The sequence below is a fragment of the Sorex fumeus genome, unplaced genomic scaffold (genome assembly GCF_029834395.1).
Source record: "Sorex fumeus unplaced genomic scaffold, SorFum_2.1 ptg000013l, whole genome shotgun sequence".
Classification (NCBI taxonomy): domain Eukaryota; kingdom Metazoa; phylum Chordata; class Mammalia; order Eulipotyphla; family Soricidae; genus Sorex; species Sorex fumeus.
The window spans coordinates 21,421,885-21,439,833 of NW_026606070.1; the positions used below are offsets into that span (position 1 = coordinate 21,421,885).

The window sequence follows — 17,949 nt, forward strand, 5'->3', positions numbered from 1 at the left end:
ACACACACACACACACACACGATTAAACAGACACATGAAAAGATAATCGCCTTTTCTTATTGTTAGAGAAATGCAAATCAAGAAAATAAGAAATTCTTCTGATTTGTGAGAGTGTTATTACTTAAACAAAAGAGAGTAAAGGCAATGCTTGAAGCACATGAAGAAAATATCCTATTCTTGTACATGGTTGATATATAAATTTGTGCATTAATAAAAACTAGCAAGTCATCCGGTCCTGGAGAGATAGTATAACAGGTAAGGAGCTTGCTTTGCAAGTGCTCAACCTGGATTTAATCCTAAGCACCCTATAGGATTGAATTGCGCCCTACTAGGATTGAATCCTGTCTGTAGAGACAGAATTAACACCTGAGAATCATCGAGTATGGTCCCAAACCAGAAACAAAAATAACAAATTCTCAATGATTTAGAGCTATGATTCTTTATTATTCCATTATCTCAATACCAAACATTTACATGTATTTACCATGAAGAATGTAAAAAAATAATTTAAAAGACATATATACATATGTATATTTATATGTATATATGTCTTTTATATATGTCTGTGTATGTGTATGTGTGTATACCCTCAGGTTCATTATAACATTATTTACAATAGCCCAGAATTGAGAACAACCTAAGTACCTTTTTTTTTTATATTATAGTAAAAGACTCAGTATACCTAAGCAAATGAAAAAGAAAACACACACACACATACACACACACACACACACACACACACACACACACACACACATCCTGCTGCTACAGCGACATAAACAACATAGATAGATATAGAGAAAATGATGCTTAAGTAAAATACCCACCACCTGGCCCCCTGGTGCCGTGTAATCCCATCACGCCCAAGACTCAGAGACTATAAAATCCAGCTCCCGGGCGAGACCAGTGCAGTCTCCTGCCCCTGCGCCTGGCTGTTCCTCGCCAGGGTCCCTTGGAGGGGAGCGGGTTGAGCTTTCCTCCCCGCCCCGACCAGGGCTCCGGCAGCCGAAGACCTCCAGGACCAGCCACCACCATGCTGAGTCCACTCTCCGCACACAGGAAGGTACTGGCAGAGGGACAAAGCCACACGGGTTCTGGGGCCGAGATCTCCAAGCCTACTCGGATTGGAGTCGAGCATCCTCCACCCAGATCCTCCAAATTCCAGTAGGCGGGGGTCACACCCACCACCTGGCCCCCTGTACTATAAAATCCAGCTCCCGGAACATCTTATCAGGACATCTTTTTATGACATCTTATTATCTCATTCCTACTTTGGACAAACTTGCAGGCTATCGAATGTAGCCTGCCCACAGGGCAGAGACTGGCAAACTCCCCATGGCATACCAAATATGCCAAATACCAGTAACAATGATGGGTCTCATTCTCCTAAAGAGCCTTGAATATAATCTCAGGGTTAGGATGAAAGAGACGTTACTGGGGCCTGCTCGAGGCAATCGACGAATAACAGGATGATGAATGAATGAATGAAAAGTAAAAGAAGTCAAATATGAACATTTTGATTTTCCTCATGTAAGAGGAAACCAAAATACAAATAAAATATAAAGAAATTATTGGTCTATAAGAAAAAAAAACATTGACTGCCAGAAAGGAAAAGATATGTAATGAACTAGTTAAATTGGGAAAATCAATTCAACTGTAAGCTAGACATTTTACCAGAAAACACACAGTATATATAGATAGTGATTTATAATGCTATATTTATATTTGTTACCTAAATAATATAAAATCAGTGTTATCAATAAAATTATCTAAAGTTTTCTAGTTTTAAAATCTATAATGTCGTTGGAGTAAAAAGTTTTTGGTATAGCACATGTATGATCATTTCTAGTTATTTAAATATATGATCAATATGTTATCTATGTATACACAAATATTTTACTTTGTATATTACATTTGAGAGTATAAAACTATAACACATCCAAATTTGGGAATAATGAGATAAACTTCTAGATAAAGAACTGCTTATTTTTACACTTGAGTATGGCTAATTTAATCACCAAATAATCATTGTTCTATGCAACGGGATATACTCTGATTTTATTTCAATATTGAGAATGAAATTTTGTGACATGAAATATACAGCTAGCTATATTTGAAAAATGATAAAATAACTTTCAGTGGCTGGCATTGTGTAGTAGCATTTATGGAGGTAGTCAGTCAATTAGGCAGAAATAATTGTAACTTCTATCTTGCATAGTTTATGTCAAAAATTTATTATGAATATAGACTTTCAAGAGTTAATCTTCTTTATTTTTTTGCCTATGTCTCATCTTACAGTGTCTATATTTAACATAATGCAATATAAATCTTGATATAGGTAAAAAGATGTATGTACATCACTTCCAAATTCTAGGTGTTATCTGGTATTTTGGAGGTTTTTTTTATATCAGGATTAAAGCTAATAGAATAAGCTTCTTTCAACTAAATAGATTTAAAGCAGTTATTTTTCAAAGTCCTGACACTTTTTAGATATAGATCATAGGTAAAATTAACAGTGTCTATCAGGCTAAACTAAGAATTACTCAAATAATTAAATATATATGATAACAACGCTATGTATATAAAAAACATAGTCTCTATCACATGACTTTTGATAGACCTATGTTTTTTTTCAGACTGGAGATAAAATAATGTATTTAGAAAGATCATACAAATTTTACTCAGTTTATTACACTTCATTTTATTGTGTTTCCCTAAGAACAGCGATTTCCACAAATTCAATGTTTGTGTTAAGTCTGCATCAAGTAAACATACTGGTACCATTTTCCCACATCATATACTCACTTTGAATTTCTATGTCTAATTTGTTAATTCTCATAATATTTCAAATGTTTCTATTATTATTATAGTATCTATTATTGGAAATCTTTTTTTAAAATAATTTATTTATTTATTGAATCTCTGTGGGAAAAGTTACAAAGCTTTCAGGATTAGGTCTCATTCATGCAAATATCAAACACCTTTCCCTTTACCAATACTTATTTTTTACCACGAAGAACCCCAATAAAACCCCACCCCCCACCCCTCCCAATGCCTGTGAGGAAGATGAATTCTAGTTGGCACTCTATCTGCTTTGATTAGATTCATTGTTTCAATAAAAGATGCACCACTATTATTTAGAGTTTACCCCCTCCCCCCAAATCAGACATGCTGAAAAAGCATTGTGAAGTGATTCGCTTTCTACAGCTGGGTTCAAGAATTAAATGTTCTTTTTGGATTTCCGCTATTTTGCTAATTAACCCTGGAAGTATTTGTACTGAGAGTCAGATAATTAAGAGATTGGTTTCTGTGCTCTGGAGTCATGGCCGTGCCAGAGAGCCGCTCGTGGGGGGCAACTGGTGACCTCGGTAGGGCGTGAAGGACGGACCAGAATGCCCCCCTTCCCATGAGGTTTTAGTCGCCCCCACACCCCCGGCTCATACCTGCTCTCCACAAGGCTCCCATGCGGCTGCCATCTTTCTTTTCAGAGGGAGGAGGGCGGAGCATGTTAAAATTTTTAAAATCTATTTATCTATCTATCTATATCTGATAGAGTGTTATAAAAGAACTTTCCCCTCCGGGCAGACATGATGGCCTGGATTAACACATAGTCCGTTCACTTTTCTGCTCCAAGCTGCTGGGTTCTGCATTAAGTCCTTGTGCTTCTGGGGCTGTGGCCGTGCTGGAGAGCCGCTCGTGGGGGGCAACTGGTGGCCTCGGTAGGGCGTGAAGGATGGACGGGAATGCCCCCCGTCCCATGAGGTTTTAGTCGCCCCCCCACACCCCCGGCTCATACCTGCTCTCCACGAAATCTGTGATTAGTAATCTTTGATGTTATTTTGTGTCTCTCTAAAGGACTATGATCCAGGCCCATATTGAACAGGCAACTTAATAGAAAATATTTGCATATTTATATTGCTAACTTCATTGCTTTTCTACATCACTCTGCTTCTCCATGGTACTCTATATTTCTTTAAATACAATAATGGCAAATTTAAGGGAATAAATGAACATACAGTGACAACTAATTTTTAAAGTGTATGGCATGAAGGTGGGGCATTTGCCTTGTACAAATATCCTGGGTTCAGTCTCTGGCACTCCATTTGGCGCCTTGAGCCTATCAGGAATGATCCTTGAGCACAGAGCCAGAAGTAAACTCTGAGCACTGCCCGGTGTGCCCCTTCCAATAAAATATAAGGAAGAGATACCCATTTGTCATTTAAAATAAAATGCTAGAAATTGTTAAGCTTATTGAGAAAGGTATTTCAAAGTCCAAGATTAGCCCCCAATACTAGACTTATTTGCTCCAGCTAAAAAAGTTGTGATGAAGGAAAATCTATGGGAAACAATTCAAGTACTATTTCAGAAAACATAACTGATAAAAATGCAAAAGTCATTTTGCCATTCTAGAGAACATTTCAGTGGTTTGAAAAAACCAACGCAACATGCCCTATGTTACAAACTAATCTTTTCAAAGCCCTAACTAATTTTCTTCACACTAATTTTCTTTGAATTCCCAGAGGAGAGCAATTCACTCTGAAGCTGGAATGTAAATTTGGAAGCTAAAGTTTGGTTTATGAGGTCTTAATGAAGTAAGCAATTTCCCTCACCAAGATGCAAGGTGAAACACCCATGTTGAGGTAGAAATTGCAGGAGACTATTTAGAAGAGCTCTGGCTAAGATTATTACTGTGGACCAAGAGATAATAAAGAATGGTTTTAAGACACACTGCCTTTCATGCATCTACTAGGATTTGACCCTGGCCCCACATGGCATCTACAGCATCTCAGGGTGTGGTCAGTTACTTTGTTAATGCAAGTGAATAACTTAAACTTTGTCAGGCATCCATCCCAAAGTCAAGATCTCTAGTAAATGCTGCCAGGCACAGGACTAGATAGCCAGGCTACCACGGCCAACTGGGGCAACCTGGGATCGATTCCTCTATCCCTCTCAGAGAGCCCAACTAGCAACTGAGAGTATCTCGCCTGCATTGGCAAAGCCTGACAAGGTACCCGTGATATATTCGATATGCTAAACACAGTAACAACAAGTCTCACAATGAAGACGTTACTGGTGCCCGCTCGAGCAAATCGATGAGCAATGGGAGGACAGGACAGGACAGGACAGGACAGGACAGGACAGGACAGGACAGGACAGGACTCCCCTCAATGAAGTAATAGGTTCACAGTTGTTGATTGGTTAAAGTAACTAATCACTTGGCTACTTTTTTTTTTTGGTTCTTCACTTTAAATTCTTTCATTCTTTTTTTTTTTTGGATTTGCATTTCAAATAGTTTTCATTTTTTTTTTTTTAAATTTTTATTAGTGAAACACCATAAGGTACAGTTGTAGACTTATAAATTTTTGTGCTTGGGTTTCAGTTATAAAATTCTGTGTTTTAAGGACTTCAGATTTGCTATGCAATTCGGAGTAGCTCTGTAGCACTGTGGAGCAATTCAGAGTAAAAATTTAAATTCACAAAACCCTCGGTCTTAACCCTTCCCCCAGATGGAAGCCGAAAAGGTTGTCAATATTTGTGCTTTCTTTCTCCTTCAGTCTTTCACTCCAAATGACATGCTGTTTATGCCAGATATGCCACGTCATGTTATATAGAATGTAAAATTTGAATAACTCACATTATTTTGCCATTGATACATAAAAATGTTATCATCTATTGATATGCGTGAATGTAGTAATTGAGAAAAAAAGTATAATTTGAAAAGCTTCAGGGATATTAAAGTGATACTACCAAAAATGTTGAAAACAAAACAAATCAACTATTTTGTCATAATTTTATGCTTTACACATAGAAACTCATTTTCATCCTAAGCACATATATAGCAAAGGAGAACTTTTGCTTATAATATTTATATTTTATTTGCCTTTTCAGGTGATGCAAACATTTACTATTCATGATGTTAAACAAAAATTTCACCAAGCATGTAAGTCTTATATACAATTTTTATTTCTATCAGTTTTTTTCCTCAAATTGTTTGAAAACTACCTCTAGGAAACATTTCGGTATTAAGACAATAATTTTATGCTAAATTACATAGTCACTTGGAACTCTGAAATAATGTGTGAAATATAACTTGATCATGAAGATGCTAGTATCTAACATAATTGATCTTTCAAGTTCCAGCAAAATTTTAGCTTTTTATGAAATTGTTTATTCTCTGGCATATTTGACTAATCATATATAGCAGCATTTGTTCTAAGAAGAAACTTTATATGAAAGGCATTGACCTGAAGATTTTTCCCGTTTTGGCTGGAGGAAGGGGGTGAGGTGAGGGGAGGGGGAGGAGAAATGCTGGGACACACCCAGTAGTGCTCAGGGCTTACTTTTGGCTTTCTGTTCAGAGATCACTCCTGGCAGAGATCACATTTGAGCTCTGTGTGCCAAGCAAGCGCCTCACCAGATGTACTACGTCTCTGGCCCTAGAATATCTATTTAAACAAAGTAGTAAGAAATTTTTCTTTGCTTTTCTCTTTCTTGTTGCATTGTTGTTGCTCTGGTGTTCAGGACACAGTCGATGGTGGCATGCCAAAGTTCACATACTTTACAGATCAAAGTTGCAGTGCCACGAGAATTGCTTTCAACTATTTGAGGCAGTCCTTTGGAGTGAACTTGTGGCCTTTTTCTTCCAAAGTTAATTTCAAAGGAAAGACTCTTCAGGCCTCCTGAGCACAGCTTGGGAGACCCTCTTTCCAAAAAATTGAAATGGTCTTTGCATGTTTTACCTAGCTATCGTGCATTAGTAATAATAATAGATAATTTATTATTATTTATATATTATCTTTTATAATATATTACCATAAATCTCATAAGACATTTCTATCTACACACTTTTTAAAAAAATATTCACAACTTCATGATAGGTACTATTATAATTTTAATATTACAGAAACATTTTAAATCAAAGATCAGATCAATTGACAGTGTCGGACATTGTATTAGACAAAATGAGTTTGCATCCACTATTCAATCAAGTAATCTAATTCAAGGATATTAAAATGGCACTACAATACCTTTACCTTAATTTTACTGAGTCATGGTTTTTATTAACTTCTTCAAACAGAAATCTAAAAATTACCTATTTATTTTGCCTGAAAAGCGTGATTACTAGTCTCAATACTAGAAAGTGCACTAGGAAGTTTGCTTTTAATTAATAAGAAAATTAATAGTAGTCCATCTGTTGAAACACAGTTCAAAATTGTCACAATAACTGCAATACCTATCTAACATGATATGACATAAGACCAATAATGAAATTTAAAAACACTTGTCAATATAAATGGAAGAATGTAACTACGGCTTAAAATTGAATTTGATCTTTTTAAAAGTAGTTAAGCAGTGTGTGAACTAGAATAGGAAATTAATGACAATCCGACAAAATGTAATTTGTGTACTGACTCTGCTCTAAAGAACAAATCTGAAAGAAAAGGAATCATTATTTTGATATGACTTGCACTTTATCTATTAGTTGATGATCTGAATAAAATTTTCAACAATGTTATAGTCTATTGGTATAGTTGTCTCTAAAATTCAGAGAAAGCTCTGGGGTAAAGAGAAAAAAACAGGAGAAGAAATGGAGGAATTAGTAGACCCAATTGTTGATTCAGCCACAAGGAGGGATATATCATTTTTGTGATGGTTAAAATGCATATAAATCTTTACCAAAAGACCGAGAGGCTATAAACAATACTAAACTTTGAAAGGTTCAAGGAGAGTAACTCAAAACAAAGATAACAGAATAGAAAGATTTATTTGTCACTTACAGCATAAAATAATGAGTGTTTTTCAGACAATCTGAAAGGACAAGGCTGTAGAATTCACTGATCTCTTAACAATGAAGCTAAAAAAATGATAAATACAACCAAAGGAAAGTGGCAAAATAGATTTCTTTAAATAGTCCTCTACTGCTAACTCATAGTTATTTTTTCTACAATAAATTCTTTCCTGAAGAATTATTCTTCCCAAGAAGAATTATGAGCCTTATCAATAATTTAAGAAGGAGAAATAAGCTGATTTTATAGGTTATTTTTTGCAACAGCCAAAGTTACATTTTGTGAAGGTAATTGAAATTAAGTGATCATTCACCTTTCAGGAATTTAATGACTGAGGTCAGGTAAAACTCATTTATTAGTGGGTAGCAGAATCACCAATTTTTTTTTCATATTGCATGCGAATTTTAAGATGACGATGATTTACAATTTATGGTTTGTTAGTTTTTTATGTAAGAAAATAATTATATCACAACAAATAGCTTAATTCTTTGTTTACTTTGTACTTTGCTATATAAGTAAAATATGAGTATAAATATCCATATTTCATCTTTAAGATTTCTGATGAGTAGAATATGTACATTCATGTACATGAATATACACTAAAATAAAATTATTGATCATATATACATTAAATTGTTGATTAATATTTTATGCAATGGTTGACATGTTTTAAAGATTTCATTTTATATCAATACTAATCAATATTACTCTGTAATTGCAACTGCTTCCCTGATTCTCAAAACTTGTCAGGATATTTACAACTTTTTCTTAAGCATATTTCAAAAGAATTTGACAACTTATATACCTTAGAAATTGTCAAATCTTATAAATAACAACTAACACTCAAATTGCTCTTAAGTGGCAAGTGGAAATTTTTAAAAGAGTAAAGAATCTGTCATCTAATAAAATGAATCAACTTTTAATGAGCTGCAAAATTTTAGTAATTAATTTAAATATATTCATTATGCTATGTTATAACAATAATTCATTGTGCTATGTAATAAACTATTACGTTTAAGAATATTCTTGATAATGGTTATCTTACGGTATTACCCCATTTGTGTTTTCTGTTTTGAAATTCAGTGAATGAGGTAGAGATCATCAGCAACCTCTAATATATCTCTTAATTTCTTAAGTGACACAAAGTGAATAGCTCTGAGTACATCGCTCAGATATCTTCAGTCAGATTGAGGGACTGGTGCTAGAAAATTTTAAATCTAAAGCTGGGCTATCAGTGCTGTAGGCAAAAGGTAAGGAAACCCTGATAAAGTACTTTTGGGAAATAATTTAAGAAGAGATTTAAGCAATTTAAGCAATTTAAGAAGAGATTCTAATTTCTAAACCATGGTTCAAGATCACATCTCTTTGAGATACACATAGTGAGTTCTTTGAAGAAGAAAAGCTGATGCACCATTCAGCTACAGAAAGTCAAAGCCCACACAGAGAAGGGTGGAGACCTCAAAAAAGGTCAAACTATAGAAGAATCCAAGAGATTATGAAAAGACCATAACAATGCAAGGCTTTACTTTGACAACACCCAGATTAACTTTTAAGTTTGCAAAGCTTAAAAAAAAAACCAACAGAAGAATTGAAGAGAAGCTCCTTCTGATAGGAATTCAGAACTTGCACTTAAGCACATGTTCTCTCTTGAACAAATATCTTGCTTGAATGTTTCTTTGAGGACCTATTTCTACTTTGAAGAAGTCTGTGTTCTCCTGAATGCACACTTCTCCCTTTTTCTCCCCTCACATCTTTTAAATAAGTTTAATAAAAACTCTCTTACTTGACCATTTTACTTTCTCCTGAAATTTTGTTTCTGTGAGGGAAAGCTAACAATGAGTGTGTTGGGGTCAGGGCTGACCAGATCTAGGCCATGCATTTCCTCTTATGCACTGGAGACTGGGTCGAACATTGAGGTCGAAGCACTCTTTTCTGAGTCTACCTTCCTAGCTACCCATTTTACCAAGTCACTGGCAACAGTTAACCACTGTGTAAATCATTTGGATAAAGATCCACTCTCAGACCAGTGGAATTCAATGGACAGCTCAGAGATAAACCATCATATGGCTTCTCAGTATCCATATTGCAAACCATAATGCCCCAAAGTAGAAAGAAGGGAAGTGCCTCCCATAAAGGCAGGGGGTAGGGTGGGGTGTCAAAGGCAAGTGGGATACTGGGGACATTGGTGGTGAGAATTGTACACTGGTTGAGGGATGGTGGATGTTTGATCATTGTATGACTAAGACTCAATCATGAAAGATTTCTAACTGTATCTCGCAGTGATTCAATTGAGACAGAGAGAGAGAGACAGAGAAAGAGAGAGAGAGAATGAGAGATTTCATTGCCGAGCCCGCCAAACTACCGAGAGTATCTTGTCCACACGGCAAAAGCCTGGCAAGCTACTCACGATGTATTGAATATGCCAAACACAGTAACAAGTCTCAAAAAATAGAGACGTTACTGGGCTTGCTCACGCAAATCAATGAACAACAAGAGGACAGTGACGGTGACAGTGACATTTCATATCGCTTTCTTAATGATTCAAATATTTTTTTTTAAATCCCTTTGAAGACAATTTGTGGCTACTTTATCCTATAAGCTAATTCAATGATTATTGGTATTTTCACATTAGTTGTTCTATAATAACCAACTTTAAAATACTAATATATATTTGCTAGATATTAGTCTTATATATTAATAAATTTGTATATTTATAATGTTAAATATAATGTTGATGAATAAATATATAAATACATAATGCCAATAGTCATAGAAATATGGAATATATGTAGCACTGTACCACTATCCTTCCATTGTTCATCAATTTCCTTGAGCAGGCCTAGTAACGTCTCCATTGTGAGACTTGTTGTTACTGTGTTTGGCACATCGAATATGTCATGGGTAGCTTACCAGGGTTTGCCGTACAGGCAAGATACTCTCGGTAGCTTGCCCGCTCTCCTAGAGGGAGGGAGGAATCAAACTGGGGTCGGCAGGGTCGGCCACATGCAAGGCAAACACCCTACCTCCTGTGCTATCTCTCCAGCCCATAGAATATATATATATGCACATTATTCATATATATGCACATTTAACTTGCACATTAACATTCAAAGTATATTTAAATAATTTAAATTATAAAGGTACATGTACAGGAAATAAAGATTAATGTGTTTTTCTAGGAATTGTTGCATTTATTTTATTGCATTTAATGCCATGATGTTTTGTTGATGTTGGTGGTGGTCTGGGATGCACATCCAATGATGCTCAGGACTTAATATTATATCTACACTCAGGTATCACTCCTGGTGTGCTTATGGGATCATACAGTGTTCTGAGTATAGAACTTGGATTGGCTATGTGCATAGTAAACACCCTACCCACTATACTACGGCGTGGGTCCATTCCAAGATATTTTAATTTACTACTGTCTAGCCTGTCCTTTTCCTATATATAATGCTGAAAATTAAAACACTGGCTCCATGTTAAACTTGCTAATGATCACAACCAATAGTTTAGAAAGGAATATTGTATAACATAAGTATATTTTAACAAGATGAAGAAATTTTTGCTTAAAAGTTGTTAGTAATATGAACACTTCTAATTGTGGAAAAAATTTCTGAAGCTTAGATGGTTAGAATATGACGATATGTAAATCGGGTTCAAAATTTATAAAAGCACTGGAGGATTAACTGGAATAAAGCGCTTGTTTTTTGTGCACTAGGTACTGGTTTGATCCATTGGATCAGAGCATATATGGTCCCCTGTGATCTTTGAACACAGGCCAGAACAAGCCCTGAGTAAAACCAGGATGGTTAAAACAAACAAATAGATAAATAAGTAACAAAGATGTTTGATTATTATGGGTCATATACTTACACACATGTCCACAAAAAGTCTCCAGATTTAAAAAAAAAAAGAAGAAGAAAATGGCCACCATGGTAACTTTTCATATTCTCTTCCCCCTTACTACCTAGCATTGCTTAGAAGTACCCTGCCAAGAATACTAATTGGAGACTTAGTCTAAAATTTTAATACAAGTTTTTTTTTTTCACTTCCAAATATCAAACATATCTTTAAGTGGAAATTAGCAGATTTTAAAGTATGTTTAACTCTGTGCTGATAAATCTTAATAATTTGCATTTAATAGGTCCAAAGTGGTATCCTTCCCGAGTTGGCCTGCAACTAGAATATGGTAAGAACTAATTTTCGTAATCTTTTTATATAATTTGGAATCTGTTTTCTTTAATCAATATTGCCTTTTTTTGGGGGGTCACATCCAGCAATGCACAGGGGTTACTTTTGGTTCTTCACTCAGGAACTACTCCTGTCGGTGCTCAGGGGACCATATGGGATGCTGGGAATTGAACCTGGGTTGGTCGCGTACAAGGCAAATGCCCTACCCACTATGCTATCATTCACTCCAGCCCAATACTGGATATTTTTGCCACCCACTAAAGAGTCGGCACTGTGATAACTCTTCTAAATATATTATCCCCTTGATACAAGATGGTGCTCTATTTTTAAAGAGGGATTATTTTAGTCTGAAAAGGATCATTTTTCACAAATTCTCTGCTAGTGTGTATTGAAGGTAGGATCTGGACTAATATCTTTATATCCAAAGCTTTTAATTTCTATGTTACCTTTTATATGGCCTCCTTTTGTTTTTATGCTAACTTAGGATTTTTCTCCTTTCTTTCTTTCTATAAATTTTTTATAAAATAGAATAAAGAAGGTAGAAAAGGAATGATACAAATTTAGGGAGTATTATCATTTAGCCTCATTTCTCAAAATTTCAAATTTTATTTGTCAGGAAGCATTCTATACTTAAAAATGACTACTGCTAAATAACATTGTTACTGAAATTATGTCAAGTTGAACTTAAATTTGGACACTTTGAATATGAGCTCTGGGTAAGAGTTCCATTTTGAAGAATAAAAATGTTATTATGAATATGTAGGAACATATATTAAGAAATTTCAGTTCCTAAATTCTTCCATAAAATATTATACTGAGTTTAAATTCTCCAAACTTAAAAGTTCATGACATAATATTAAATATTTTGACAAATGTCAAAACTTCATAACAATATTTTGTTAAATTCAAGTTCCTCTGAACTTAAAAGTTCATGATATATTTCCATCTGCACAGAGCTTAAAGTGGAGAATCTTGCCTTTTTAAAAAATTTTGTCTACAAAGGTATATGTGCATTAAGTACATAGATGATTTTAGGTACATGGATGTTTTTAAATAACAAAGTGAAACATTTACATTTTAATAAATATTTAAGTATATTAAGTCTAATAAACTGAATAGATTTGAGTTTTTATAAAGACGTATATGCATCAGTATCAAATGCAATTTCAATTTGAAGAACAGTAAAAGGAAATGGGGAACCATTTAGTTCAACCTATCTTGTTAATCATAACTTTTACTTTGCCCTCACATTTATTTACCTGCTTGAGTGCACCAGATGTGGTCTTAGTATGAGAAGTTTCTTTAAGTGCTATGGATAGGAATGTGATATTGTAATTCAGAAAACAAGAATCAATTAATTTACTGAGACAAGTAAGATGCACAGAAAAAAGTGCAAAGAAAATTTGGTGTGAACAAAAGATTATTTGAAATAAATTTGAATTTTAAGTCTGATTCTTCCAACCACTTATTGGTCATTTTGTAAATTACAACTGGTAAAACAAAACTTGCATGTTTTTTGCTTTGTTTTTTTAAAATAAATATTAAATCTGATTATATTATCTTTTCTGTATTGAATTTATCAAGTTATTATACTCTATTAATGTATATAGCAATCAAATAGTTTTATCTTACTTCAAAATGCCAATAATTATAATTTGATGTCTTGAATTTGAATATACTCAAATTATAGGTAGAACTTAACATTTTACTGTTTCAAAAACATAATGGATGATGCCTTCTTATAACTGGGCATATGTCACAGATTCGCATAAAAATTATGTATGTATATGAACAATGACAGCAGTATTAATAGCATTATATTTTTGAATAAATCCAAAAGCAGTTCTAGCTCATTAATTTTTCTCTCAGTATACTTAATTTTTACAGTACTGAGAATCAAACTAAGGTTTTAGCTATGCTTTCTACCATTGAGCCACACAACCATTATCGTACTTATGATATATTTAGATTATGAAAAATTTTTCTCTATTTAAAAGAATGCTTAAAAAGATATCCTTACATATATCTTTAGTATATATATGTGACACTTATCTAGTCATTGTAGTCATTGTAGTGCTTTGAAATTGTATTGAAATGAAACTTTTTATTGTTTTCTATTGTTGAAGGTGGGGCTTTTTTGAAGGACTACATAACCATCCAAAGTGTTGCAGCCTCTTCCATTGTCACACTGTATTTTACAGACCTAGGTCCACAGGTCAAATGGACTACAGTAAGTATCACAGAAAATGAAATATAAAGGTCTGTATTGGAATAATATTATAACATAATTCTTACCATAAACATCATGATGAAAAAACTTGTCCTGGATAACATTGAAATTTCTTCACTCTTAGTATAATCAGGGTTAAAATCGCATTCAAGAACAAGAGAGACAGAAATGCTGGCAATTAGAAAAATAGATTTCTTTAAATGTCAGTCTATTCTATGATTGATGGCTCCATATCAGGTGCCCATATGCTTTGTCAAGTAAATAGCATTTTTAAATCTTTTCCTTCTAAGTGATTAGAAATAATCTGTCACTGTCCTCCCGCTGTTCATCGATTTACTCGAGCGGGTCCAGTAACGTCTCCATTGGAGGCTTTGTTGTTACTGTGCTTGGCATATTGAATACGTCACGGGGACCTTGCCAGGCTCTGCTGTGCGGGCGAGATACTCTCGGTAGCTTGCCGGGCTCTCCGAGAGGGGCAGAGGAATCGAACTCAGGTCGGCCATGTTGGCTGCATGCAAGGCAAATGCACTACCGATAATAAAACCTTTTATTATTGGAAAAAGGGGATCTAGTATATCAATTAAAAATATTTGAGGGGAACTGGGAAGAGCAAAATGCTGTTAACTGTGTCCTTTGAGTGGGCTGGAGCGATAGCACAGCGGGTAGGGCGTTCGCCTTACATGCGGCCAACATGGCCGACCCGAGTTCGATTCCTCCGCCCCTCTCGGAGAGCCCGGCAAGCTACCGAGAGTATTCGATATGCCAGACACAGTAACAACAAAGTCTCCAATGGAGACGTTACTGGGCCCGCTCGAGCAAATCGACGATCAACGGGAGGGCCTCGAGCAAATGGTTTCTTTTAGCTATTATGGAGGATGTTTCTTTTTTAATCTTTATTTTTTATTAAAGAACTATAACTCACAATGTTATTGGTAGTTGATTTTTAGGTGTATAATATTTCAACACCAATTTCACCACCAGTGTCAATTTCTCTCCACCAGTGTTCCCTTTCAAACCCAACCCCCATCCCATCCCCGCCTGTCCAATTGAGGCAGACTGCAAAGTTTCAGCGGTTGCAGTTTAGATATCATATTTTTAGCTTTGTTGAGGCTGTGTTTTGGAAATATAGTTATACCAGTTTAATTGAAGCCCCGATGTCTGTTCATCTGTTCCTTCCCATTTTCTTCTTCTCCCCTTGATTTCTTTCCTTCTCCTCTCTAAATATTGGAGTCAAGGTTGATCTAAGTATTCCCCTTTACTACAGTGCATTTCCTCATCTAGTATTCTATATACCTCAGAGTAGTAAGATCACCTTGTGTTTCTTTCTTCTTCTGATTTCCTTTACTCAGTGGTTTATGTAGGATACCTTTTCAAAGTGGTAGCAACGTTGGCCTTAGTACCAGGAGGTTTGCTCCATGGCTTGGAGGCCAGGCACACATGCTAGGGAGCTCAGATAGAGAAGGGAACACCAAAAAAAGGGTGTTGGGAGGATCTTCCCAGGATGGGAGAAGCATGCTGAAAGTAGACTATAGACCAAACATGATTGCCACTCAATGCCTCTTTTGCAAACCACAACACCCAAAAGGAGAGAGAGAACAAAAGGGAATGCCCTGCCACAGAGGCAGGTGGGATGGGGGGATGGGGAGTGGGAGGGACCCGTGGTGGTGGGAAATGGGCACTGGTGGAGGGATGGGTATTTGATCATTGTATAATTGAAACCAAGCACAAAAATTTGTAAGTCTACAACTGTACCTCATGGTGTTTCACTAATAAAAATTAAAAAATTTAAAAAAAATAAGGAATGAAGATGACATAAGAATACATGAAGTACCTATAGTAGGTTTTGTACAGAGATCAGTACAAAGGGCTTTACAAAGATATAAAGAGCATTAGTAAGGATGTTCACTAGATCTCCACACTGATGTGACAAAAGATATCTGAGAAGTGACAATTTAGTGTGATGAAATTATCAGGGCTGTCAGTCCCGCCAAAGGGCCTCCTGGCTAATGGAAAAGAAGAATGATATGGAAATGTGTCCCTTGGACTGAGATAAAGTAAGAAATGGAGGAGCTGAGGAGTTGCACATCAGAAGCCCTAGCAAGGAGAATAATGGAGATAATGTGTCAACCTCTACTACCTCTACGCCCCACACACAGTCCCTTAGAATCAGAGCGGATTCTATAAAGTGAACCAAAGGAAGATTTAGTACCCTAAAAATGAAGGGATAAACAAGGCCATGCATTTGAAGCAGATTGACTCCTCACAAATTCCCTTGTGCCACTCTCCATTCCAACATCAGGGAAATAGCTTTTCAAGTTCCTCAGGGATATATTAAGCAACCTAAGTCAAGATAAATCAATAAATATGAAAATAAGTAAACAAATACATAAAATGATGACCAGCTAGAAGATAATAAAAAGCAAGTGCTTAAATCAGTTCCAGATTTACATTTATTTATCTTATATATTTATATATTTTTAATTTTATTATAAAAGTTAGGAAATACTGCAAAAGTGGTAAATGAACTTAATAACATAGCAGAGAACTACAGCAGACAATTTGAGATCTCAATAGCCGCTGTCACTGTCCTCCCATTGTTCATCAATTTGCTCCAGCAGGTCCAGTAACATTGTGACACTCTCCATTGTGACAAATGTTACTGTGTTTGGCATATCGAATTCATCAAGATGATAGCATTTCACAAGAAAAGAAATAACTCCTGAAACCAAATTTAAGTATATAGATTATGTCTTAATAGAAAATTAAATAGTTGCAATGAAAAATGCAAAGAGAAATAGAAAAAACTGTCCAAAAAAGCTATTTAATGCACTTCGTAATAAAATATATAAACATAAGTTAGAAATCAAATATAGTAAACAAACTTGGGCTTTGAAATTTTCAATAAAAAAATCTGTTGCCTGCTCTGAAAATAAACAAAATAAAATTAGCTACTTAATAAGGTTAAAAGTGAAAATCTATAAAAAATTTCATTGAAAGAAGAAAGATAATTATGATATAAAATAAAATTTTTCAGAAAGATTCAAACTATGTAGGAAAGGCATTATAAGCTGGTGATTTCCCTAGAAAGGGAATAGAGTGAAAGAAACAGTGTTTATTAAAATAAAAAGTAGCTGATAATTTTTCAATTCTGAAAAGAGAACTAAATGCATGTCAGTGAAGCTATCAAAACACATTTTATATAAATATAGAAAAATTTATGCCAAAAATCATACTACTGAAATGTGTATAAGTTCATGACTAAGAAGTAATATTAAAAACTTGGAGAAAACAAAGAGAAATGGGTAAAATATATTAGTAATCCACATCAAGACAACATCAGACTTGAATAGAGAGCAATGGCATAATCAAAATACTCAGAAAAAACTGCCACACTATTATACCCTATATTTTACATCAGGGAGAAATAGACCTCCCAAGTAAATAAAAGCTCGGGGAGTTTACCAACAATGAATGCCCCTTATAAGGTATGTTCAAAGGTGTTCTTCAATCTAAGTAAAATTAAGGATATTCAACAAAAATTTAAAAAGTATTCAATGTACAGACAAATTCAACAAAAGAAAAATGCCAGTAGATAATCCTTGTAGCAATAATTATACAAATAGGACTGCTCTCAGCAGTCACAAGGCACAAAATGATTGGATAGATTACAAAAACAAAAAAAAAATAATGAAACCCTTTGCTGCTTAATAGGGTATCACCTAGACTTCTAAGACATGA

General features: G+C 34.9%; 1 protein-coding gene across 1 annotated transcript in view; it reads left to right on the forward strand.

Moving 5' to 3' along the window:
* Positions 1-17,949, forward strand: part of TECRL (trans-2,3-enoyl-CoA reductase like) — a 75,386-nt gene that overhangs the window by 11,593 nt on the left and 45,844 nt on the right. Inside the window, exons 2-4 of the mRNA XM_056111321.1 lie at positions 5,890-5,941; positions 11,935-11,979; positions 14,108-14,211. Of these exons, the coding sequence (XP_055967296.1) occupies positions 5,890-5,941; positions 11,935-11,979; positions 14,108-14,211 (201 nt within the window). The remainder of the gene's footprint in view (positions 1-5,889; positions 5,942-11,934; positions 11,980-14,107; positions 14,212-17,949) is intronic.